General features: G+C 39.0%; 4 protein-coding genes across 4 annotated transcripts; all 4 read left to right on the top strand.

Moving 5' to 3' along the window:
* Positions 1 to 5,631: 5,631 nt before the first annotated feature.
* Positions 5,632 to 6,579, top strand: LOC143606995 (uncharacterized). The gene has a single exon (XM_077082597.1). The coding sequence runs from the start codon at positions 5,632 to 5,634 to the stop codon at positions 6,577 to 6,579; it is 948 nt and encodes a 315-aa protein (XP_076938712.1).
* A 192-nt stretch (positions 6,580 to 6,771) lies between these two features.
* On the top strand, positions 6,772 to 7,842 carry LOC143606994 (uncharacterized). Its single transcript, XM_077082596.1, has one exon. It carries the CDS (start codon positions 6,772 to 6,774, stop codon positions 7,840 to 7,842), a length of 1,071 nt encoding a protein of 356 aa, XP_076938711.1.
* Positions 7,843 to 10,919: 3,077 nt separating this feature from the next.
* Positions 10,920 to 11,915, top strand: LOC143606993 (uncharacterized). Its single transcript, XM_077082595.1, has one exon. It carries the CDS (start codon positions 10,920 to 10,922, stop codon positions 11,913 to 11,915), a length of 996 nt encoding a protein of 331 aa, XP_076938710.1.
* An 11,004-nt stretch (positions 11,916 to 22,919) lies between these two features.
* On the top strand, positions 22,920 to 24,656 carry LOC143606992 (uncharacterized). Its single transcript, XM_077082594.1, has one exon. It carries the CDS (start codon positions 22,920 to 22,922, stop codon positions 24,654 to 24,656), a length of 1,737 nt encoding a protein of 578 aa, XP_076938709.1.
* The last annotated feature ends 685 nt before the right edge of the window (positions 24,657 to 25,341 follow it).

The following is a 25,341-nucleotide window of genomic DNA, read 5'->3' as shown; positions in this document are numbered from 1 at the left end:
TACCCATGATCGTAGAAGTTATCGTTAGCCCAAAACGAAGCGACGGGAACGGTCCCAGATGTGTAACTCTCCATCACAGGAGACTGCTCTAAGACGGTTATGTCATTGTTGGAACCGGGAATACCAAAGAATGCCGACCAAATCCAAAGGTCGTATGAAGCGATCGCTTGAAGGCTGACCGTTGGTCCCTTTTGGTCACCTCATGTGAATTGACCTCGCCATGCAGTTGGACAATTAGCCCATTCCCAATGCATGCAATCTACACTCCCTATCATGCCGGGGAAACCATGTACCCTTGTATGTTCCTCGTAAAGACGTTGTAGATCGTTAACGTTGGGCTCTCTCAGATAATGCGGTCCATATAGTTTAAATATTCCTATATTTTACAAAACTTTTATAAAATAAACGATCACAGTAAATAAGTGATAAATTATTTAAAAAAAAACAAAACGTACCGTAACAAAAATACTCTAAGGTGTCCCGAGTTGTTTTTTCGGCCATCTTTAAATACTCGTCGTTGATGTCGGTTGTGTTTCCGTAGGCGAGCACCGCGCACGGCTGACGTAACCTTCTAAATAGCCGTGAATCCTAGCGTCCCTCGAGCGTCAGGCTTTTGCTTAAAGTAATCAAACTCACACTCCAAATCATTGGTGATGAGCAAAAATAAACTTTTAGACATCCGAAAACGACGCCTAAAGGTCTTCGGGTTCTTGTATCTCGGCGAGTCGCAGAAGTAATACGCCATCAACCGGTTGTTGGCTTCGGCACGATCTCGTTCGATATATGCTCTTTTTGAAACGGGGGGTGGAGAGCTAATCGCACCCGTAACGGAACTCATATACTGTGTCGCGAGCATAATCGCACTCGTAACCGCCTGTTCCTCCTCCACGTCCTCGGCTTCTTGGTCGGGCCCGAAAAACTGTTTATATATAGATGGAGGATCCATATATAGTAAATTTTGTGTAAGGAATTTTTATAGAGTTGAAGAGAATTTTTATAAATTTGATGAGGTTTGATTGGGGATGAAATGGTTTAATATATAGGAAATAAATTTTTTTTTTATTCTCCAACGGTCAAAAAGCAACGGTCCTTTTTTGATTAATGTGCCATTCTCCGCGTTTTAGATACAACGCACACAAAAAAATCAACATAACGCGGGGGGGGGGGGGGGGCGGCGGTGTACCCCCGCGTTTTCACTTTAACGTTGGCCACAACGTGACCGCTACACCTGGTCTAATATACTTGAAAATGGTGGAGACCAGAGCGTACAAAAACAAGCTAGCAAGAAACTAGACTACATAATAGAAGAATAATTTTTTTAAATTTTTTTTATTTTTTTATAAACAATTACTTGGTTGCAACAAAATCGACTCAACATGTTATTAAATGAGAATGTTATTATTCTAATCATACTTGAAAAGTGAACTTTGAATCGAATTTAATTTGTTTTTCAAATTCTCGAGTTGGTTTATCATCCAAACTCACTGAATTTGGTTTTTCAAGTTGAATTCAAATTTATGCTTTTCGAATTGATTGGTTTTCTAATTGAATACGGATACCCAACACACAGACAAACACACACATACATACGAGTATACATACACGTGCATACATACATGTATATATATATATATCAAACAAAATTCAAATCAAATTATAATTTATTTTCAAAAAGTTAAAAATTAGATTAACATAATTTGAATGATATGAATAATCGTATAATTATTGAATGTGTTTATCATCAAAGGTAAAAAGTGGCAAAAGTTTCCTCCAAGTTCTTTATTGAACAAAGCTTTGTTCCTTGGAAAACTATGATTTTTCCCTCTCAACATCAATCAAATCAGAGTATAAAATTCTTTGCATAAAAAACTTTTAGCATAAGTGACTACCAAGTACAAGATATTATCATATGCATTCCCGACGCCAATGTAACATCAAGCACATTGATTACAGATTATCTCCTTCATTGAAAAGTTTGATCTTAGATCGGGTTGATGGTCTTCATTTTCAACATCAGTGTTACAAAATATGACTAGCTTGTTTGATATGGCTATATCCATTTATAAGTTAAACAAAATCATTACCAAATAATTTAATGCACATAATTCTACTTGGTAGTACAAAGTTATGAAAACTTGTGTTACATAACGACAATATTACTTTAAATAAATGATTATGTAAAGTTAAGTAATCTTTAAAAAAGCTTAAAAATATTGTATCGTACAACATAATTTGAAATAAAAATTGTAGCTTTTAAAACACATAAATTAGTAAAGTTGCATGGATTTCCGTGAAGGATTCCAAGAGAAATGTAGAGAAAGTGGGAGAAGGAGACGGTGAAATAGTCGACGACTATGATATTCTTTTGTGGTAAAACCAACAAAGATACTATCACATTTATAATTTTAATATACTGTTTGAATTAAAATTAGTTTAGGTTAAATAAAAAAAGGAAAACCTCATAAAATTTAGATCAAGTTTCATCAATGTTTTAACTAAACTACCCAAACTTTTTTTTTCCCAGTTAGTTCATCGTCAGTCGCTAGTTTTTGAAAAACTGTTTTAGCTGAAAAACTCAAGCTGAACACCACCACTCCACCACCACCTGAACATCGTTGTTAGACCACCATCACTTGAACACCACCGCTGACCACCACATAATCACCAGCACCGCCGTCGACAACCACCGCCCGAACACCACTGCGGACCACCACCTCCTAAACACCACCATCACTGCTAACATCCACCACTTGAACAACACCACCACCACCATCAACAGACTTACTACCAGCCAACCACCACCATTTGAGCACCGCCGACCCCAACGTTGCTGGTTCTAGGCTGGTACAAGATTACAAATAAGTTTTGACGAAAATGTTGAGTGTTCCAATACAATATTACAAAGAAGTTTGAGACGGAAATGCTGAGCTTTTGATCAAAAATGTTTTTCCAATGACCGGCGACTAACGGCGTTAGAATTATATTAGTCGCTGATCGTTATAAACAAATATGTTAAAAGTTAGGACTGTCAGTAGACATTTGTTAGTTAGAACCGTTATTTGTTAATATTTAATAGTTGAGATTATTTAAATATAATTTTCCTAATTATAATTACATCTTACATTATGACTTACGAGAGAATAAAATACATCCCGGTGTTCGTACATATCATAGGTCGATTCTAATAAGATATACTTTAATTTAATAATGTTGTATAACTTCAAAAACAAATAGGAAAATCCTTTTTTTTTTTCCATTAAATGAGTTAATCCGTAAACAGCTGAAGATGCTCATAGTACTGATGTATGCTAGATCCTAGACATCGCTGATCCATAGGCTGGTAAATATATAGTTACTCATTTTATTTTATCAAAAGATAAAGTACGAATATTGGAAATAATTAAAATAACACTGTACAAGTCCAAGTGTCCAACAATAAAAATATACGTAGCCTCTGCAAATAAATATATAAAAAATTAATAATACTGCTGGGTTTTCTGCAAGCACCAGTAACCCCAAGCATCAATGCATGTTCATACTAGTTTTCATTGCATACCAACAGTTGGAAATTGTCTAAAATTGCTTAATTTGAAAAAAAGAAAATAGTTTTCTGTCTTTTGTAGCTTTTGTATATATAGTGGTTAATTTGTAAAACCGGTCAATTAATTGGATCATACATCTATAGTCTGATATTTGAAATATGTGATGAGTGGTTACAGACATTTTTTTGATATACTAAATTTTACATTGTCAAAATGGCACTCGATCCCTTGTGCTACAGTCACTTATTTTTTTTGTGAGTGTTGTGTTGTCGTATTAATAAAATTTATTCATTGAAAAACTAAATATTTTACAATGGCATTCTAAACCATATAATATAATAGATTTTGTAGATTATCAATAGGATAATAAAAGAAAACCTGAAGAAAAACAATGAAAGAGCATGAGTTGTCAATATTTTTTTTATTCAAATGTTATCCTTGACCAATAATAATCTAAGAAATCACAAATATCTTTACTTTTTTACCTTTTTAGTGTGCATTTAGTTATTTACTATCTACATATACATTAAATAATATTATAGTTTAACCATCTATATGTTCATGAATAGCAAACCTTAAAAAACACATAAAATAAAATGGGAAATTTAAAAACCCAATTTTTTTTCTTCCAAATAAAAACCTAAGATAAAAACGTATATATGCTGAGAATACCAAACCATAAGAAAAAACAAAATAAAAGGGAAAGTTTTTACAAAATCCAAATTTCTTTGTATATTGCACAACACTTATTTTATTGAAACGGAGTCTACTTTGGGTTGTTTATATTGTTTTTATAGTTTCGAAGGGTTACGAGTGATGACAATGAACATTGAAAAAAAAATTGAAAGTCGGAAAAATGTTTTAATTCATGATGATCACGGATTTTATGAATCATTATTTTAACTCTTACCAAATGAAGAATAATGATTTTAAGAAAATATTTATTTCTTTTGTATTTGAAACTTAAAAGTACAACAAACAAAATCAACATGTAATTGAGCCATGAATTAGTTCTGATTTGGACTTCATATATATAACTTGGGCTAGACCGTCAAATTAATTAGGTGGCCTTTAGTTGGGCTGCATCAACACAAAACATCGGTTGGAAGTTGATTTACAGTCTTCGACAGCAAAGGATGATAATTATTTTTCACGGCTTCACAAATCGGAGCAAAGAAGAAAGCTAACAGATTTCTTTTTAGTTAGTTGATTTCAAGAACTATTTATTCTTTGGTTTTTTCCGTAACTTTTTATTATTTTTATTTATCGAACTAGCTTTCACGATTTTAGCCGCTACATCAGACTAAATAAATTATAATTTCAACATTAGTGTTTGCGCCTTCAATTTAGATTTGATTCTTAGGTAGTATTACACCAATCTTTAGATGTTTCACCTCTGTTGGTCATTACAATCTCTCCAAGAAATGGATCACAAATAATTTAAATGTTTATAAAGTCGAAAAACATTGGATACAAATTAAAGCTTCAATAGTGGAAACATGTCCATGTTCATTCACATATTCCAGGAAGCCATTGCAAAATTGTTTTCAGAACTTTACAATTTTTTTTTTGAACTTTTATATAACATTTCATATTGCCGTTTTGGTTATATGCAAAACAACATGTCTTGTTGCAAGAACTTTTGTGATCTTACTCTCTTGTTGTTGGTAACTAACTTTCTTCTTAAGCACATAGTGCCTCTCTTGATCGAAATAGTAGAGTTTTAGTAAGTATGGATTTTTAAAAAGGACAGACACAACAAATATGTTGCTAGTGAACTTACTATTCGTCACAAATTATTATATCTGAAATACAAGAAATTAGTTAATTGCATGCAATTTTTATGCGAAAAAATAGCTAAGGCATTATGTCAACAACTTGCAATAATTAATTTGGCCGGACAGTGCAGGCCCTTGAGAAGGAAAGGCAAAGAAACATCCAATGAGATGAAACTAGAAAATAAAATATTGATAACAAAGTATCTTTGTAAACATCTTTTAGTACTTCAATAAATGTATAAAGCATGTTCAGTCTTGCTCTACTGCCGAATTAGGCATAAGCGCGCTTTGTATATCATTTCTCTAGCACAATGGTGTGGGAGTCTCCAAAGGAGGCCATGCCGTGGGTGGGCTTGTATGTTGGTGTTGCATCTTTGATATGCATCATTGCGATGGCAACTGATGCCGTTCAAGCAATTTGGCAATGGAAACTCTGGTTTCCAAACAAATTTTTCACTTTTAATGCTTCCACCATCACTCTTATTGCAATAGCAATGAAGCTTCCGGTGGATCTATCATGTTGTCTTCCTGAAGAAGGTTGTCGCATATACATTGTATACACAAAGATGATTGGAATCTATTTCTTGACCGCGATGCTAGCCAATTTTCTCCCATCTTTAGGGCATATGGATGATAAAGAGCTTATGATGAACATCGTGGCCTTGGGTGTCTTTCTAATAACAATGGCTGTGAATATAGGAATCCAAATTTATACTAATGTGCTTTTTCTCTTTGTAGAAATTCCTATACTTATATTAGCATTTGTATTGCCATTTTCAATAGCTTTAACAGTCTCAGCATCTAGAAAAAAATTAGAACATCGGTATGAAGAGTCACGACAATTGGTTTCAAATTATAAAGAGAAAAGGTTTTCCTCCAAATGTCTAAGAAGTTATGTTAAAAGGTATTGGATGATGACTGAAACTCGGAACCCCCAATTTGTTATTGCTTGCTCTCCAGTTTCTTCTGCGTTTGGGGTTATATGCTTATATGTGTCCTTACTTTCAGCTGTACCATTTATTCTATTTTTATTATGGAGGGACGATTATGGATTATATAATTGTAGAGAATCAGATTATTACTGGTCACTTGACATTATTTTTTTCTTGCAATCAGTTGGAACTTTAGTAGGTAGTATTGCACCAGTTTTTAGATGTCTCTCATCTGTTGGTCACTACACTCTCTCCAAGGAATGGAGCAAGAACCATTTGAATGTGTTTCGAGTGGAAAAACATTGGATCCATAGGCTTCAGCAGTAAAAACGCATACATGTGTATTCACACATCCCGGGTCGCCATTGCAATATACTTTTCCACAACATAAAAAATATCCTTTTAAACTTTTGTATATCACTTCATATTTTGGTCTTGATTATATGTAAAACAATATGTTTTGTTCCAAGAATTTTTTTAATCTTACTCTCATATTGTTGGCATTTCTTCAAGTCATGTATGGAAAGGTTTCGAAAGGCTAAAGCAAGCATGCCTAACGAAGATGGGAGCTTTGAAATAAAAGAATATAGTATGTATGTTTTACAAGTTGAAGAGGAAGCAAAGCTTTCCGATAGAATTTTAAGAAATACACTCCGTTATATAACTCAACAACTTCAAGCCTCAGAAAAGAAAGAACCACGCAATCTTATGGTGCTGCTCGAAAAATCTGTAGGATTCAATGGAGTGGTAGAGTTCGAAAATGACCAAGTCCAACCTTTATATCAGGATGAAACTCACAATTGTTGGAGCCTTGTTGTAGTAACGTTGACATCAATTGCCATTGCACTTCCTAACATTGCACCGTGTCATATGAAGTCATTACTTTCCGGAGTGAGGGAAGGCCTTCAAATTGTTAGACATATAGAAGAATGTCTCCTTGGAGATGGTGGCACATTAGAGATAAGAAAAGCAACAAAACTCATGTGGGCAGAAGTTGAAGTATACCGCTCATGGCTACATATCGATCTTCAAAAGATGGCTCGTAAAGGATATACATCAAAGCAAATTCTTAAATGGTTAGGGGATGAAGCCGAAAACATTATGCGAGAGTTTAAGAGCAACAAAAAACCAAGTATAGATCAATCACCTTATAAGTTCATCCTGGCAAGTTCCATGTATAGAATTACTCAATCTATGTTGCTACAATGGAATGAACAAACAAGTTGGCCAAATGGTGAAAAACTCTTTGATTGGATATCAACTATAATTGCAGATATCTTATGTGCTTGCTTTACCAACTTACCACGTGTCATAAAAATAATGTGTCAACACCATGCAATCGAGAAAAGGGGAGATAACATTCGGATTGCAGCTGAGCTTCTTGGTAAATCCAAGAAGATCCTTAAGATACTAAAAGCTCGTAAACTTCCTGACATGAATGTTGAATCTACAGCATACATTGATAAGTGGCGTGCACTACCAAAAAGTCAATTACTTAATGGCGGTCAGACACCTTATAGTGGTACTTCAACTCGGATTGATCCCGGTTCTTCAAGTGGAATTGAATCACTCACCGTAAGTATTACGTAATAAGCATTGGGTACCGGTCTTAACGTGCATTCACATACATGTGTAGAATATAGAACACTCCTATTTTTAACTTTTTTGTTTTATGTGTACATATTATTATTACTACGATTATTATAATAATATGTAGTTTTTTGAAGCAGCTAACACACACCCTCTATTTCTACTCTATATATACCAATGCCTACTATGAGATCGAACCTTAGACTAATGGAAAGATACATCTTTTCACACACCATGATACCGCTAGCTAGGCCATAGTCCCTTTGGTAATTAAGTCGTTATTAGCATATCTGATAGACATCCATGGACTGCAATGAACGATATATCATGATCAATGGAAACACTCTTATCTTAAAATACAAGAAACATTAAAATCTTAACTCATGATAACTTCTTCTCATAAGTGTTTTAAGAATATTTCTGGGTTCATTTTTTTAAATTTTAAAGATGTATGTATTCAGTATTTGGTTTCATGCGTAAATTCATATGAAAGTAGTAAGTTGAAGCCAAGGGCCAAGAATTCGGATGTGATATCTCGTGGTATTACTATTATGCATGTGTAGAGATGTAGTTTGTATCATGGACTATGTTTTGCACCATGGCTTGGGTACTTGTAATCTTTCCTGGGTTGCTATCATCAGACTCTTAACTCCATTCCACACGAGCTCCAAATTATCCAACAAAAACTCCATGAGAACATAGTTAGATTTGTACAAACCGAGCCTTTTCTCAAGTCGCTTCCGGTTTGGGTCTATAAAAATTCAAACGAATCTGGTTTTGGTCTAAATCAGCTTGTCAGCTAGGGTCGATTTCAAACTGATTCTAGTATTGGTTCCGGTTTTGGTTCCAGTTCTAGGTTACAAACCGTTTCCGGATCCCGAACGGTTTTTTTTACTCTTCTAATCAAAGTATAAAAGATTAAAAAAATAAATAAATAGTAGATTAATTGGGTAGAAATTAGTCAAAAACAAAAAAGAAAGTCTAATATGTTAACTAAAAGTAAAATGTAAATGCAAAAGGTCAAAATAATAATATATAATAATGAAAAACAGAATTTTTATATAACACCAATTTAATTATATCTTCCTTACCACTAGCTTGAGAAAAGTTGCTAGTTCAATGAACTCTCCAATTTCAATACAATTTTCTCAAACGTGAAACTTATTAAACTTGACAAATAGTCAATTACAAAACGAAATTATCAAGTTGGGTCTGGTCCAAACCGGGTTAATTTTTTGTGAAACGGGTCGGGTTATAAACCGGGTCAATGGGCCCAAACCGGTTTTCTTTTTCACCTCTAGCTATAATCGAGCTAATCTTTGTCGGGCCTGCTTCTTCAACAAAAATTCTGGCATCGGCCTGATGGGTTGGGTTGCATGGGCTAGATTAGAAATTTAGGCCTAGGCCCATGGCCATCCTTTTTTCGTGATTCGTGAATATGCTGAGTGATTATATTCTCACTTGAGTTTTTTAAAGTTGTTAAATTAGTCAAAACTGTTTATGAACTACATGGGATTGGTTAGTTAAAATCGACCGACTTAACAAGCTCAAGTAGAGGCCGGAAAATAACCTTATTTAATAAGGGATGTGTTATTCATACACCATTTATAGAGTGTATATAAAAGATAAATGTGTGTTAAAATGACCTTATTTAACAAGGCCAACCCAAGCTTCACATTTCCATTGTAAGTAGGCTACATAGCCTAAACCAACATGCTATTTATATAATTAATATTATTTATAATATTATTATATATGAAGTTAGTTTAAAATTGCTTAATAACATATATTATGTTATATAAAAAATTATAACGTATTACTCTTCGGATACTTAGAACTAGAAGTGCGACAATACCTTAACATTTAAAGATAATCAACATGTAGAATCAATTATTTAATTTCTTGATGCTTCTTCCTGATAAGACAACCATTTAATTTGAGTCAAGCTTAACACAATAATGCTTTCAGTAAGCTTTCATCCACATGTTATTCTACGGCCTAATAATATACATAAATTGACATGCCTAATTATAAACAGCATGGTACGTGTTGTGTTTCAAATGGACCCAATTAATACTCATTTCTCAATATGACAATATTCGGTGACTTCACAATAGCAATTTAAATAAACAATTTATTAACAAAATTTGTTAAACGCGAGATTTGAGAAACAAGAAGGAAATGCTGGGAAAACTAGAGTAGCAGTTAATGAATAAAGTTGTTGAAATGAAGAGTCAGTGAATAACATAAGAGATAATTTTTTTCACTTTTGGAAAGTCTAAATTGAAAATTTTCAAAAAACTTGTTATTTTAGCAATCATTTATTTAACTAACTATATATGTAGTGGCGGATATAGAAGAAAATTCAGGGGTATCCCAGAATACTTTTTAGGAACTAGGCGTTAACAGTGTCAGCTCAATGAATGTGAAGGCCTAAATCGAAACAAGATTTTGGGACCTTTTCATGATAATTGTTAAGAAAAAAAGAATTGCTATTTAAAAGTTTTGAACTCATACTTTAGTAACAACCAAGTTTGCCATCCACAAAAAACATTAATTTAAATTTACTCTACCAATTATAATATATCTATATAGAAAATATTGATCCTTTTATATATAACACAAACCGAACTACATCTGGATAATGGGTAAGCGAGCAACAAGCTGCGCCGCTATATATAATTTTTTCGGACATGTAAACCTTAATTAAGCGTGGTCTTAAGCCCTACTTTGTTTTCGCTGGCTCACAGGCCGGCCCTGGGCGTTAACTAATATTCGCTTAGGGTATCCGATACGTAAACGAAGAAGAATTTATTTTTTTCTTTTTACTTCGCAGATAAAGTTGAGCAGTACCTGGGTACACCATGGCCTAGCCCTAGATCCACCTCTATGTATAGGTGTCTCTTTTGTGTTAATACTGTTTCATTTATGTGTGAATACGTGGAAGAAACAGTCAAGTTGATCACATCTTCCAGAGTTATCTTTGAATTTCTTACAATAATAATTAACAATCATGTTAATTTGGCTTTTGCTCTGTTAATCTAAGCACAATATTCGATTCTCCCTTCTTTTCTAAAATGGTTTGGCAATCTCCTGTTGACGCCATGCCGTGGGTGGGCTTGTATACTGCTATAGCATCTTTGATATGCACACTTGCAATGGCAGCCGATCTCATACACGGGTTTTGGCTATGGAAATTATGGTTTCCGAACAAATTTTTCACTCTCAACGCTACTACCATAACACTTGTAGCAATAGCAATGAAGCTACCGGTGGATCTTGATCCGTCTAGCGATTACGTTTACTCCATAAAGATTATCAGCATCTTTTTCTTGGTCACCATGTTAGCCAATTTTCTCCCTTCTTTAGGACTTATGGATGACAAAGAGCTTCTAACGAACATCTTGGCCTTGGCTATCCTTGTGGTAACCATTATTGTAAATATGGGGATCCAATTTTATACTTTGTCATACTTCTATACATCAATTCCTTTTATATTTCCCCTTCTATGGCCATTTTCACTAGCTTTGACTATTTCGGCAACTAGAAACAAATTAGAGCATAGGTACAAGGAGTCACAACAATTGGTTTCATGTCATCATGAGAAAAGATTTTCTTCCAAGGAACTCAAGCTATATGTTAAAAAGTATTGGATGATGACGGAAACTCGTAACCCCCAATTTGTAATTGCTAGCTCACCGGTTTCTTCTGCTTTTGGGGTTATATGCTCACTCTTTGTTTTGTGTTTCGGTTTACATATTCGACCCACTATAACTGACATACAATATCACAAGTTTGAGAATTCAGATTATAAGTGGTCACCAACAATAATTCTTATGGTGCAATTAGTTGGGGTTTTAGTAGGCAGTATTGCACCGGTTTTTAGATGTTTCACTTTTGTCGGGCATTACACTCTATCCAGGAAATTGAGCAAGAACATTTTAAACGTGTTCCATGTTGAGAAACATTGGATCCAAAGGCTTCAAAACTGGAAACATTACCATGTCCATCCACCTATTCTAGGCCGCAAATTCAAAATAGTTTTTCATAATGTAAAAAAAAAACATTTTTAAACCTTTGTTTAGCCCTTCATATTGCGGTTTTAGCATTCTCCTGAAATCGTTCCTTTACCTCCAAACCATGTCTTCTACTCACGATTTCGAAGCTGCTGTCGAGGAATCTGACGTGCACGTCGAGATCCCGACGTCTACGTCTGATAAAGACGATAAGAGCACTGCTGGCGAATGCCAGTGTGCTCTTCCCACTGAGCTTTTTCAGTACATCGTCCGGAAGTTCATGCTCGAGCAGTTCGAGCCTGAGTTTCCGGAGCCACACCAGACGGTGTACGATGCCCCCAAGGGCAAGATAGGGGTGTACGCTGCATTCTTCGTTTATGGGAATCTCAGGTTCCCATTAACGAAGTTTGTATACCGTGTCTTGGAGAGGCACGAGGTGCATTTGACAGAGGTACACCCGATGGCGATCGCCAAGATCCGCCACTTTGAGTGGGTGTGCCTCATTCTGGGCGTGGAGCCCCATGTTGACCGGTTGATGACCTTCTATTCTTGGAGGTGCATCCAGGGGTGGTACACCTTGGTCAACCGGATCAAGGGGCTGAAGATCTGCGCAACCGAGCGCAGTCTTCGGTCGTGGAAGAGGGAGTTTTTTTATATCTCCGCTCGCGTCGTCCCGATAGCGATGACGTTTAAGAATGGGATAGCACCCCCCGCCCTTCACGCCCCAAACTACCAGGAGGCGGAATTCTTCGCCAAGATCTCCCGGATCCAGACTCCGGTGTACCGCTTTGCGGAGTCTGGGATGGTGATGCTTGGGATGAGCCGGGTGTGGAAGGAGGCGTCACAGGTTCCCATCGTCCTCGAATACGGTTTGAACTCTGTCCCTTACGGTATGCTATGTCTTCTTTGTTTATATAGGTTTGTCTTCTAACTGTTTCTTTTATTTCAGAGGGGAACGACTTGCAGTCTCTCCTGCAGCCGCGGGAGAGTGATGGTCCCGCTCGGATGGGTACTCGTGCTCTCGATGAGAACGAGTTGCCCATCTTGGAGCAAACGAGGGATCGGTTTGTGGAGGTCTACCCGCCAGGCCACCCTATTATGAGCGCCACGCGGCCAGGTAAGGCGTTATTCAACCCTCGACCTCTCAATGCTGAAACCTCTGCTGGAATTCCTCTAATCTTGTCATCTTCTGATGAGGAATCCGCAGATGGTCCTCCGTTGGTGCGGAAGAAGAAGGCTGCCGGCGGGAAGGGGAAGGCGAAGGTTGCCTCCACTGCCGATCCGGTGCATCGGTCTGATTCAGAGACCGAAAGCGAGGAGGTGGCGTGAAACCCTGGTGGTGCTAAGACCACTGCTCTGGAGGCTGAGACGACCGTCACCTCCGAGCAGCCCAGGACAACGACGGTGAGCGGCGTGAATAGGCCGGCTCCATCGGGTTCGTCCCCGCCTGTTCGCACTTTTAGGCTCAAGAAAACCCGTAAGTACAAACTTCCTTTACTTTTTAACTTCATATCTTTCCGCCATTATACTTATATCTTCTTTGTGCAGGCGTGGATGCTACCGCATTCCAGGGTGGAGCGAGGAGGAGCACCTCCGGACCCATGACGGTAGGCTTGGTCAACCTACCTGAGGCGATGACCCAGGCGGCTGCGCCTGCTTCAGTTGGTTCAGTTGCTCACCCAACTGTTCCAACTGTGATGACATCTCCGCCGGCTGTCAGTGCCATATTTACTGAATCTTTCACTGAGCCGGCGGTGACTATTTCTGCGGGTACTTCCGCAGCGGCGACCACGGTTGTGAGTTCACCTCCGTTAGTTTCTACCGCGGCGGCCTCTATGCCTCCTCCGACGTCGGCAGCTACGGCCGATCCTTCAGGTATGCTTGGGGCTTCTCGCCAACCTCTGCCTCTTTCCCATCTGCCTGACCTCTTGGATGGATTTCCCTTGGGTTCAGGTGATGGGTTTGGCGGCTATCGGCCTGTTGTCGACCCTACAGGTGCGTAGGGTTCTTTTAGCCTTTTTTTTTTATATATATATATATCATCTTTTCCTAACTGCTTTTTGTTTTTTGCAGTGTCGGATTCCAATGAAGTGTATGTTCCACGATGGAACATCCGCCGAGGAACAACCCTTCGCACGCCTGTGGAGTGCGTGGAGTGGGCTCGTCACGCAGATCCTAGTGGTGCGTTGGGGGAAGCAATGGCTAGCTACCAGGAGGGTAGGCTAACCAACGATCTTCGGATTCTCCTGGCCCGGATGCAGCCGCGCGTCGAGCTGCTCTGTCGTGAAAACGACAAGTTAAAAGCAGCTCGTATTCAAGAAGTAGCTCAGGCGTGGGCTGTCCGGGAGGAGAACAAGAGGCTTACCGCAGTGGCTGCGGAAAAGGAGAAGGCCTTCAAGGCCCTCGAGGTTGAAGTTCAAGCCCGGCTCGAGGCCCGTTCCAAGGCTGCCCAAGCTGTTAACGAACAGCTTCGGCTGGCTAAGGAAACTGCACGGAACGCAACTGAGAGGGCCACCAAGGCTGAAGCTGTTGCTGAGCCTCTACGCCTCGAGAATGAGGAACTTAAAGCCAAACTATAGGCGCTCCAACAGGCTCATGATGCCTTGGCGATGGAAGACGCCAAGAAGCTCCAAGAGATCTTGGACCAGAGGGGGGTGCTTGACCACACTGAGCGGAAGCTAAAGGGCGTTGAAGAGGCTGCGGCTAAAGAAGTGTTGCTTGCCAACCTCAACAAAAGTGAAGCCGAACGCGCCCGTAACCAAGCTCAAGCCGCCCTCCAGGAGGCTCTGGTTGCCAAGGAATGGCTTTTTCGAGAAGCGTTGTCTCATGTATGTTTAATTTCATTATATCTTTACGCTTTCCTTTGTAAATAGAAAAGGTTTTGATACTTGTATTTTTTCTTTTTGTAGGTTGTGCATCGGGTCTTCACGGATACATCTTATGACGATGCTATGAGCGCAGCCCTCAACGCTTCTCATGAGGATGGGGAAAAGGCCGGCTTCCTGCTTGGTCTAGGGTTCGTTGAGAAAGGCATCCCGCCTTCCAACTTCCCTTTATATGACGTTGATACTGAAGCTGTATATGACCAAGCAGTGAATCAGTATGCCGCCTTCCCGCATCCGATGGTGGAGAAGGTGAACGAAGTTGCTGTTGCTGATGATGGGCTAGCTATCCTTAAAGCTTTCCTTGAACCGCCACGCTCTACTGATGGTGCGGGTCCAAGTGGAAGTGGTCCTGAAGCTTGATCCTGAAGATCCCTTTCCACCATTATAGATTTTTATTTTTGTATAGCTTCTTTTGTATGCGGGTATGTACCCAGCAATCTGTAATATTTGAATTTCGATGGAATAAAGATTATTTGCCAGTTCCTTGCCTCGTTTATTTCACGCATATTTTGATTTAACTTAGCAATTTCTTTAGTACTTAGATAAGTTAACTTTTCAACGTGGCAGATAATAAGTTAAAGTTTTGCGTCCTCTTTCGTGATTGTGCGGATAAGACCATCACTTGCACTTAGTAGGATGGCTAAGCTTTACCTATATCTGACATGCGTGGAAGTTTTCCTCATCTTTTCCTTTGAAATTTTCTAAGTGTTTAGAATAAGTTAATCATTTGACGCATGGTTGTCAATAGGTTAGTTCGGTTTCTTCTATCATAATTTGTGCGGTTAGGACCGGCACTTTCATTTAGTGGGATCACCAAACTTTACCTATGACTGACCTGCGTGAAGGTTTGTCGTTTTTTGTGTTTATGCGGGTTTTGCCGCCTTCCACAAGCAACAATTTCTTTATACTTATTTATGCGGTGAAAGCCGGCATCAGTGTTGAATAAATTAACCGTTCGACGCGCGGTTGTCAATGGGTTTAGTTTATCATGATTTGTGCGGTTAGGACCGGCACTTTCACTTAGTGGGATCACCAAACTTTACCTATGACTGACCTGCGTAAAGGTTTGTCGTTTTTTGTGTTTATGCGGGTTTTGCCGCCTTCCACAAGTAACGACTTCTTTCCCACTTATGTATGCGGTTAAGACCGGCATATCAGTGTGGAAAGTTCATAAGTATAAATGTAAGATTATCAGCATCAATGTTCTAAGGAGAATCATTTCCATTAGAAGTGGCTCTGGGCCTTTTCTTTACAAGTTTGGAATTGATCTACATGCAAACTGTGTAATTGAGCTCCCTTCCATGTTGTTGGGATGGGAGTGCCATCGAGCCGATATGCACCTGGTTCGGGATCTCGTTGTTTACGCAGTATGTAGTCTCCAACATTGAAGCTGCAATTTTATTCGTGTTTTCCCCAGCTGGGGTTCTACACGCATCGGCCTGCTCAGCGTTCGTTACGCCACGAGGTGCGCGAGCGTCCCATCTCTGACAAATGCTTCGACGATGTCCTTCACGTCTGTGCATTCTTCACTGTTGTGGCCTTTTGTCCTGTGAAAGTCACAGTATTTACTCCGATCAGCATTGTGACGATGTCGGATTATTGGAGCCTTTGGCCATGGGAGCTCCTCAGTGGCGAATATCTCGGTGACGCTTTTGGTGAGTAGCGTCCATCTGGAGTTCTGGTTCGACTGTACGTTATCCCTTCCGTCTAACCGATGTTGCAAGCCGGATGAGGTGTCAAAGTTTACCCTTGACTGCCAAATGCCTAGCTTCCGCTTTTTGTTTAGTCGGGCGGTAAGGATGTTGTCTTCTCTTGTTTTCTAGGTGTAGAGGTTTGTGCTCTGGGGGAGATCTCTACCCAGTTGCTTTTCCGTTTCCGCAAAGCATTTAGCTGCTGTCATGATGGCATCCCATGTGGATGGCATGCCATCTCTACCCGTTAAGGTGCGGATGAGCTCTGGGTCGTTCGCGCCCTGGATGAAAGCAGCGCGAACAAGATCTTCGCTAAGATTACCCAGACTTAACTTCTTTGAGTTGAAGCGAGTGATGAAGTCTGGCAAAGATTCATCTTTTTCTCGAATGCAATTGAGGATTGTCCATTGCTCCTCGGTAAACTTTCTTTGTTGGCTGAAGTGTTGGCTAAACTTCTGTTGGCAGTCTTCCCAATCGTAGATGTGGTGGACCGGTAGACGATCGAACCACGCTCTAGCTGCCCTAACAAGCGTCATTTGGAACATGTAACACCACGTAGGTTCCGTCCAACTACTGACGGTTGCCCCCGCTATGAACCTGTTCAAATGATCGTCTGGATCAGATATACCATCGTAAGTGCCGATGTTGGACATCTGTTTGGCACTTTTCGGGACGATTGCTTCCGCAATGTCCCTTGCAAATTTGGACGTTCCCGCCTTTACAGCAGTTGGTGTAAATGTTTTGGAGAAGTCATGTGGGTTTCCACCCGCGTTTTTTGGTTTGAAGGTTTCTCCAAAACGCCTTCTCGGTTGGGAGTCCGTTTCCTTACGCTTCCCTTTCGCCCTATGACGAGGGTTTGCGTCACTATCGGATTCCTCCGAATCATCGTCCAAGTACTCTCCGAATTCCTCAGGTTGTTGGAGTGAACGTAAGCGTTCATCCAACTCAGCTTGGAATTCTTTTTGACGTGCTTCCGCCCACGCTTTAACTTCATCGAGTGTTTGGCGGGGGAGCCTCGTTCTTTGTCTCTCTAACTGGGTATCGGTGAATCCTAGTGAGAGATTATTTACTGCACTTGCCCCAGCTTGGGTAACTGGGGTAGTGTTCGTAAAAACTGTGTAGTCGCCGGTATTCCCCCCAGTAGATGGGGTTGTGGTTACCGGAGTTTCTTTAACCATCTTTCCAGAAGTTTGAAAAAACTGAAAAGAAATGAAGTTCTAGCTTTTATGCACGGATGGCGCCAATGAAGAAACACTAAACGACCCCATGCGGATTACGGATAATCTGGGGGTTAAATAGATGTTTCCCACGAGGGGTTAGACCCGGCAAAGATGGTTCTTCTGATAACCTGCAAAACAGACCGTGAGCTCGTCACTGAGAAGGGGGGGTACCTCCTTGTGACCACCCTCCGGCGTGAGAATCAGACTAGATTGCTCTTGAATATAAGTGTATATTAAGAGATTGCTAGAGTAGATGTCAGGTATAAGATATAAGATACAAGATAAGATGAGATGATCATACCATTTGGGGTATTTATAGCCGAAGGTAGGTTTCCAAGAAGGTGTAGCCGGCTGAATAGTATTCCTGTTCTACCAACTGTGGCCTACGCACGTGCCATGCTGGTAGTTGGTGGGTAGGCAGCGGCTGACAGTGACCAGGCCTGCTGTGTACTATTCCTTTTCCACCAACTGCAGGCTATGCACGTGGTATGACAGGAGTTGGTGAGTAGGCAGCGGCTAATAGTGACATACAGTACAAGAGCATGCTGCTCGCCATACTGTTGTCAATGAGCTGTCGTATCTCTGGTCAGATCTTTTGCCCATACCTCGTCAGGTACAGTACAAAAGATCCTCCAGTATCGTACGGACTGGCTCATTTGGGCGGGAGTATTCCCCCTCCCGCCTTTGTGCGGGATTGTTCCCGGCTTTGCTCATTCCTTCTTCAGGTGACTACTGAATTATTGAGAGCTAAGTGCCTTGTGCGTGTAGCCTTGCTGCGAGGGTGGCCTTCCCTGATGGCTTGTATCCGCAGCTGCGGGAACAGGCGGAGTACTTCACCATTGGGAGGCATTTCCTGCGGGAACAGCTTGCGTACTGCGCGTAAGGACGTCACGTCTCTGAGCATGGTGGGTCCTGCGGATCCAGTTGGTTTCTGCGCAGACGTCTCTCTTCAAGGTGAGTCCTGCGGGTCCAACTGGGCTCTGCTGGGACCTACCTCTTCACATGTTGAGAAACATTGGATCCAAAGGCTTCAAAACTGGAAACATTACCATGTCCATCCTCCTATTCTAGGCCGCAAATTCAAAATAGTTTTTCATAATGTAAAAAAAACATTTTTAAACCTTTGTTTAGCCCTTCATATTGCGGTTTTAGTCACATGTAAACTAATATGTCTTGTTCCACAATCCCTTTTGGTCATACGTTCATGTTGTTGGTATTTTTTCAAGTCATATTTGAAAAGGTTTAAAAGGGTGGCAAACCTGTTTGATCCAAGTTTCGACGCAGAATTAGAAGAATATAGTAGGTATGCTGTACAGATTGAAGCGGAGGCGAAACTTTCAAAGAGAGCATTAAGAAATACACTCCATTTAATAACTCAACTTCTAAATGCATCAGAAAATAAAGAGCCACGTAATCTCTTGATGCTTCTAGAGAAATATACAGGATTTCTTGGAGTAGTAGACTTTGACAATGACCAAGTCCAACCTTTATATCCAAAAAAAACTCACAATTGTTGGAGTCTTGTAGTAGTCACATTAACAGCAACTGCTATTGCACTTCCAAATGTTGCAAATGATCATTTCAATGGGTTACTTGCCGGCATTAGGGAAGGCCTACAAATTGTTTGACATATTGAACAAAGTCTTTATGCAAAAGGTGAGTTAGTAAATGAAATAAAATCAGCAAGACGTGCATGGAAAGAAATTGAAGTATACCACACGTGGCTACAAATCGATCTTCAAAAGAACGCTCGTTCTGGGAAAACCTCAAAGGAGATTCTTAAATGGTTGGGTGACGAAGCAGAAAAAATCATGATACAATTTAAGAGCAGCGAAAAGGAAAGTATAGATCAATCACCTCATAAGTTTATACTTACGAACTCCATGTACAAAATCAGCAACACTATATTACACTTTAGTGAACAAGAACTATGGTTGAATGATGAAAAACTCTTTGAACGGATATCAACTATAATTGCAGAAGTTTTATTTGCTTGCTTTACCAACTTACCACGTGTCATAAAAATGAAGTGTCACCATGATGCAATAGAGAAAAGGGAAGAGAGCATTAAAATTGAAGCCCGACTTCTTGGGAAATCCATAAAAATCCTTAAGATCCTTAAATCACGCCAACTCCCTAACATGGATCAAGACTCAATGACATACATTGATAAGTGGCGTTTACTACTCATGAGTCAAATACCCTATGGTGCTGAGATACACATTGGAGGTGCTTCTTCGACACAAATTCAACAAGGTTCTACAAGTTCTAATGAATTGTTGATAGTGCGTAGTATGTAATAAGTGTAGATACATTAATATTCTCTTGATCTATCATAGGCGTCTAGAATTATTGTACTTGCGATTGATGGTTTTGTAATAATATCATTACTATGATTATTCCTTCCGACATCACTAAGTGTGGACCTAGCTAATTATTATGGGTTGCCAATGCTACTGATCAACTTGGCTCTCGTAGGGTGTAATCTTTTCGTAAAATATCGGTGGTGTTAGGGTAAGTTAGTCTACATGTACTTCTGTTTTCTCTCAAACGAAAATTTTCAAATTACGCCTCACCTAAGGCTGGAGTAAACAAGTTGGGTGACTGTTGGGGGGGGGGGGGGGGTATGATCAATCCAAAAGACACCACACCACACCACATGGCTGGCATCCCTGGACCAAATATAAAATAGACGTAGCATAAGAAGCGGATCCAAAGCAGCCACAACGCCCGAACTAGATGCAACCGATGGCGTCGATCCTAAATTGGCATGGCGTTCACAACCAATTGGGCCACACCGTGCCAGTATAGAAAATGATTGATCTAGGCTATGCAAGTAAAACAATTTGACAAATGTTGTATATAAAAAGATTTTTTTTGAATTTGTATATTTGAGGTTCTAACCTTTTTAATATTTGTACTGTATATTTTATTTTCTTTTTACCTTTATTTTTGTTTATTTCTTTCAGATAACGAATCTTATTTATTTTTATTATTTAACAAATTCTATAAAATACACGGGGTTCAAAATCATGTTCTTCCAAAGTGCTGTAAGTGGGGTTTGAACTTGGGTTTAGAACTCATTGCATCAGAAATTTATGAAATCTTAATACTTTTAATTTTCTTTTTGATTTTATTTAATACTCGTGTACTTTTCTGATGCAACTAGTCAATAAATAATATAAAATCTATGGTTGAATGGCTTCAACTATCTATGATTTTAATATTCTTTTGGCTCTTCTATTTCAAAATCACATTTTCTTACTTATATTCAAACCACGACCACAACAACGAAAACGACTACAGAGTTCATAATTTCTCGACGAGTTTGTTTCGATAGTACAAGACACGAAAAAGTGTGTTTGGGTTAGACAATCTACGGATTGCCTTGTACGTTGTCTAGCGGCATCTAGTGTTTAACTCATCAAATGGGTGCAGGTTGAGTTGGAGCCTGATAAATTAAGCCAGTAACAAGTGGATTTTATTAGTAGATTTTAAGGGTTGTGTATTCTCTATCCAAATTTAAATTTCATCAAATCAAATTGCTTAGGAACTAAATTTAAATTTACAACTTAATGATTAAGTTTCACCATGCAAATTGTCATAAAATGACGTACACATTTTCGGAATAGGAGGAAGAAATTCCATGTTATTATGCATTTATTACACTTTCAACCATATCAACAAATTATTATGCCCAACAGGGGTGGGACCCTTGAGAAATAAGGGGGAAGAAACATTAATTAAGAGGACAAAATTGAAAAAACAAACAAATCTTGGTCACATCTTCCATGAACTTCTAAACAATTATCTTTGTAAACTTTCATTTATCTATACTATATATCAACTATGTTGGCTCTTGCTCTACCGAATTAAGCACAGTCTTCATTTATCCCTTATCTAGTATAATGATTTTCGAATCTCCTAAGGACGCCATGCCGTGGGTTGGCCTGTATATTGTTGTTGCATCCTTGACATGCACCCTTGCAATGGCAGCTTATAATGTCGTCCACGCTTTTTGGCAATGTAAGCTCTTGTTTCCAAACAGATTTTTCACTCTAAATGCCGCAACCATCAAATTTATTAGAATAGCTATGAAACTACCCATAGATCTAACTACGGAAATGCCTAGAGACGAAGAATATGACACAAAGTTGTTTAGCATGGCTTTCTTGGTCACCATGATAGCCAATTTTCTCCCTTCTTTAGGGCTTATGAATGACAAAGAGCTTTTAATGAACATGGTGGCCTTGGGTATCATTATAGTCACCATTGTTGTAAATATATTCGATCCAGTTTGATACTTTATCATTATTGCTAGTAGCAATTACTTTGATGTTTCTCGCTTTATGGTCCTTTTCAGTTGTTGTGGCACTTCCCGCAACTAGAAAAAAAATTGAAAATCGGTACAAGGGGTTACAAACATTGGTTTCATTTCATCATGAAGAGAAATTATTTTTACTAAGTACAAGTGATTCAAATAATGACTAACAAGATCAATCAAACTCCAGTCATTTTCCGTTCAAAGAAAAGTAACCCCGAATTAGATTTCAATATCGGTGGTTGGAGTATCCTTGGTGTGGATTCGGCCCCCGCCAGGAACACCACCCAACTTCATCAGGCTTGACCAAAAACACCCACTTGGGGTAGCCATCCCGATTGTCTCGTTCCATTTAAATGAAGATTATTAACGAAATGAAGATTACCAAGGGTTTAATTGTCCCGCTGGTAAATATTAATAAATATATTATATTTATTTGATACATATATTTGGAAAAGAAATATAAATCCACGTTATCTCCACAAAATGAATAAATAGTGCTGGGGTATTCCGTAACAAGTTGAGCAAATATAATTGGACTTTCAACCACATCCACAAATTCAATAACGCGTATACACAATTGAGTCACATCCTTAAATGTCTAGTATGGCTGCTTGCCCTTGATAAGAAAAAAAAGTAAGAACTAAGAAACAATGGAGACTCATCAATCTTTTGTCTAACAAGATGATCAACACCCCGGAGGACGCAATGCCATGGGTGGGTTTGTATACTGCGGTAGCATCCTTGATATGCACCCTTGCCATGACAGCCGATACCATACGAGGCTTATGGCAGTGAAAACTCTGGTTTCCAAACAAATTTTTCACTCTTAATGCGGCTACTATCACACTTTTTGCAACAGCTACGAAGCTACCGGTGGATCTAACTACTGACATGTCTAGCACCGGAAACACAAGGTTAGCGGCATCATTTTTTTGGTCATCATGCTAGCAAATTTGTTACCTTCTTTAGGTCTTATGGGCAACAAAGAGCTTTTAATGAACATCGTGGCATTGGGTATACTCGTGATCACCGTTGTTGTGAATACATTAATCCAAAATTCTACACGTGTGATTAGTATTCCCTTCTTCTATATGTTGACATTTACCCTTATGTGGCCATTTTCGGTAGCTTTAACAGTTTCAACCTTAAGAAAAAAATTGCAACAACTGTACAAGGAGTCACAAGTGTTGGTTTCAAGTCATCCAGAAAAAAAATATTCCTCCAAGGAACTCAAACATTATGTTAAAAAGTATTGGATGATGACACTAACTAGTGACCCCCAGTTTGCAATTGCTTGCTCGCCGGTTTCTTGTGCTTTTGGGGTTATATGCATAACCCTTACTTCCACTTTAGGTTATGTAGTAAAAACCATAAGTAACATTAATGAAGATGACTCGTTTGGCACTTCAGAATATAAGTGGTCAATTAAGGTAATTTTTGTTGTTCAGTCAGTTGGGGCTGTAGTAGGTTGTATTGCGCCAGTATCTAGATGTTTCACGTCTATGGGTCATTACAATCTCTCTAAGAAATGGGGCAAGAATCAATTAAATGTTTTTCTATTCGAGAAACATTGGATCCAAAGGCTTCAACAGTGGAAACGTGGCGATGTTTCCTCGCATATTTCAAGCCGCCAATGCAAAATATTTATCCATAAACTGAAGAACACTCTTTTAAACTTTTGTATAACACTCCAAATTGCGGTTTTAGTTGTATGTAAAACCATATGTCTTGGACCGAGAACTCTGCAGATCTTATTCTCTTTTTGTTCGTATTTCTTCAACCCACTTTTCAAAAAGTTTAAATTGGTACGAAATGAAAGCTTAGAAATAGAAGAATACACTAGGTATGTTGTTCAAATTGAGGAAGACGCGAAACTTTCAAATAGAGTTTTAAGAAATACGCTTCATTCTATAACTCAACTCCTTTACGAGTCTGAAAAGAAAGAGCCACGTCATCTTATAAAACTTCTAGAGAAATCCCTAGGAGTCAATGTAGTACAGTTCTGCGACGTTCAAGTCCCACATTTATATCCGAAGCGAATTCACAATTGTTGGAGCCTTGCAGTAGTAACATTGACATCAATTGTCATTGCCCTTCCTGACATTGAAAATGGTCATTTCAAGGAGTTATTTGCCGGTTTTAGGGAAGGCCTCCAATTTGTAAGAGATATTGAAGAAAGTCTGTATGTAGATGATCACTCAATGAAAGCAAGAAAAGCAGCAAGATGTGTGTGGACAGAAGTTGACGTATACGGCACATGGCTACAAAGGGATCTTAAGAAGAACGCTCGTAGAGGAATAACATCAAAGGAGACTCTTAAATGGTTACATGATGAAGCAGAAAAAATTATGATACAATTTGAAAGCAGCGAAAAGCCAAGTATCGATCATTCGGGTTATAAGTACATAACTGCAAGTTCCATGTGTAGAATCACTCAGAGTATTTTGTTCCAATGTGATGAGCAAGAACATTGGTCGAATGATGAAGAACTTCTTGAACTGATATCAATTATAACTGGAAATGTATTTCTTGCGTGTTTTACCAACTTACCACGTGCTATAAAAATGAAGTGTCATCATCACGCAATTGAGAAAAGGGAAGAAAGCATCCGGAGTGCGGCTCAACTTCTTGGTAAATCCAAAAAGATCCTTAAGATACTAAAAGCGCAAACTTCCTAGCATAGATCAAGATTCGTTGGCATACATTAAGAACTGGTGTGTAGTACCCAAGACTCAAATGCACAATTGTGGTGAGATATCCATAGGTGGGATTCAACCAGGTTCTTTAAGTTCGAATAAATCATTTATAGTAACTGTTATGTAATAAAAAAAAGTGTGGATACAATGATCTTTGTAAGATTTTTTTGAAGGCTGACTAAAAATAGTTATGCATTGTTGAAGCGGGTAACAACAATTGAATTAATGTCTCGGGTCAATTATGGTTTGTTGTATAGTCGGGTGTTGGGGATTTGTGACTTGTGATAACGCTTGGATAATCTGAGAGTTGTGAAACACTTTCAGATTTGTTGGTTATCCCGAACTTTCAAGCGGATAAAACTCGGACTTCTGACAAGAATGAGTAGTCATGTGATTGTGTGTCTGACGCCAATAACACTTCTGGTGCTGGTTAGGTGTCTGGTGTAAGCGCGTCAGGCGTTGGCAAGGTGTCAGAAACCGGCCTGTGTCCGTCACTGAATACATGGTTGACGCTAGTAACACGCTTGACGTTGGTAACGTGTTTGACGCCGGTTACGTGTCTGGCGCGTGTTACGCGTTCGACGTTCGATGTCAATTACGCTTCCAGTGTTGGTAACGCGTATGACACCAGTTACGCGTCCAATGCATTTCATAGTTTACACGCCTG

This window comes from Bidens hawaiensis, unplaced genomic scaffold, assembly GCF_021521415.1.
Source record: "Bidens hawaiensis isolate Kalapana, Puna unplaced genomic scaffold, B.hawaiensis_p1.1 tig00078770_1, whole genome shotgun sequence".
Classification (NCBI taxonomy): Eukaryota; Viridiplantae; Streptophyta; class Magnoliopsida; order Asterales; family Asteraceae; genus Bidens; species Bidens hawaiensis.
Note: the sequence above shows the minus strand (reverse complement) of the source record. Positions and strands in the feature narration are given on the sequence as shown.

Bases quoted from the DNA above. Each gene is read 5' to 3' on its own strand.
- LOC143606995 (XM_077082597.1), top strand. From the start codon at position 5,632: ATGGTGTGGGAGTCTCCAAAGGAGGCCATGCCGTGGGTGGGCTTGTAT.
- LOC143606994 (XM_077082596.1), top strand. From the start codon at position 6,772: ATGGAAAGGTTTCGAAAGGCTAAAGCAAGCATGCCTAACGAAGATGGG.
- LOC143606993 (XM_077082595.1), top strand. From the start codon at position 10,920: ATGGTTTGGCAATCTCCTGTTGACGCCATGCCGTGGGTGGGCTTGTAT.
- LOC143606992 (XM_077082594.1), top strand. From the start codon at position 22,920: ATGCTAGCAAATTTGTTACCTTCTTTAGGTCTTATGGGCAACAAAGAG.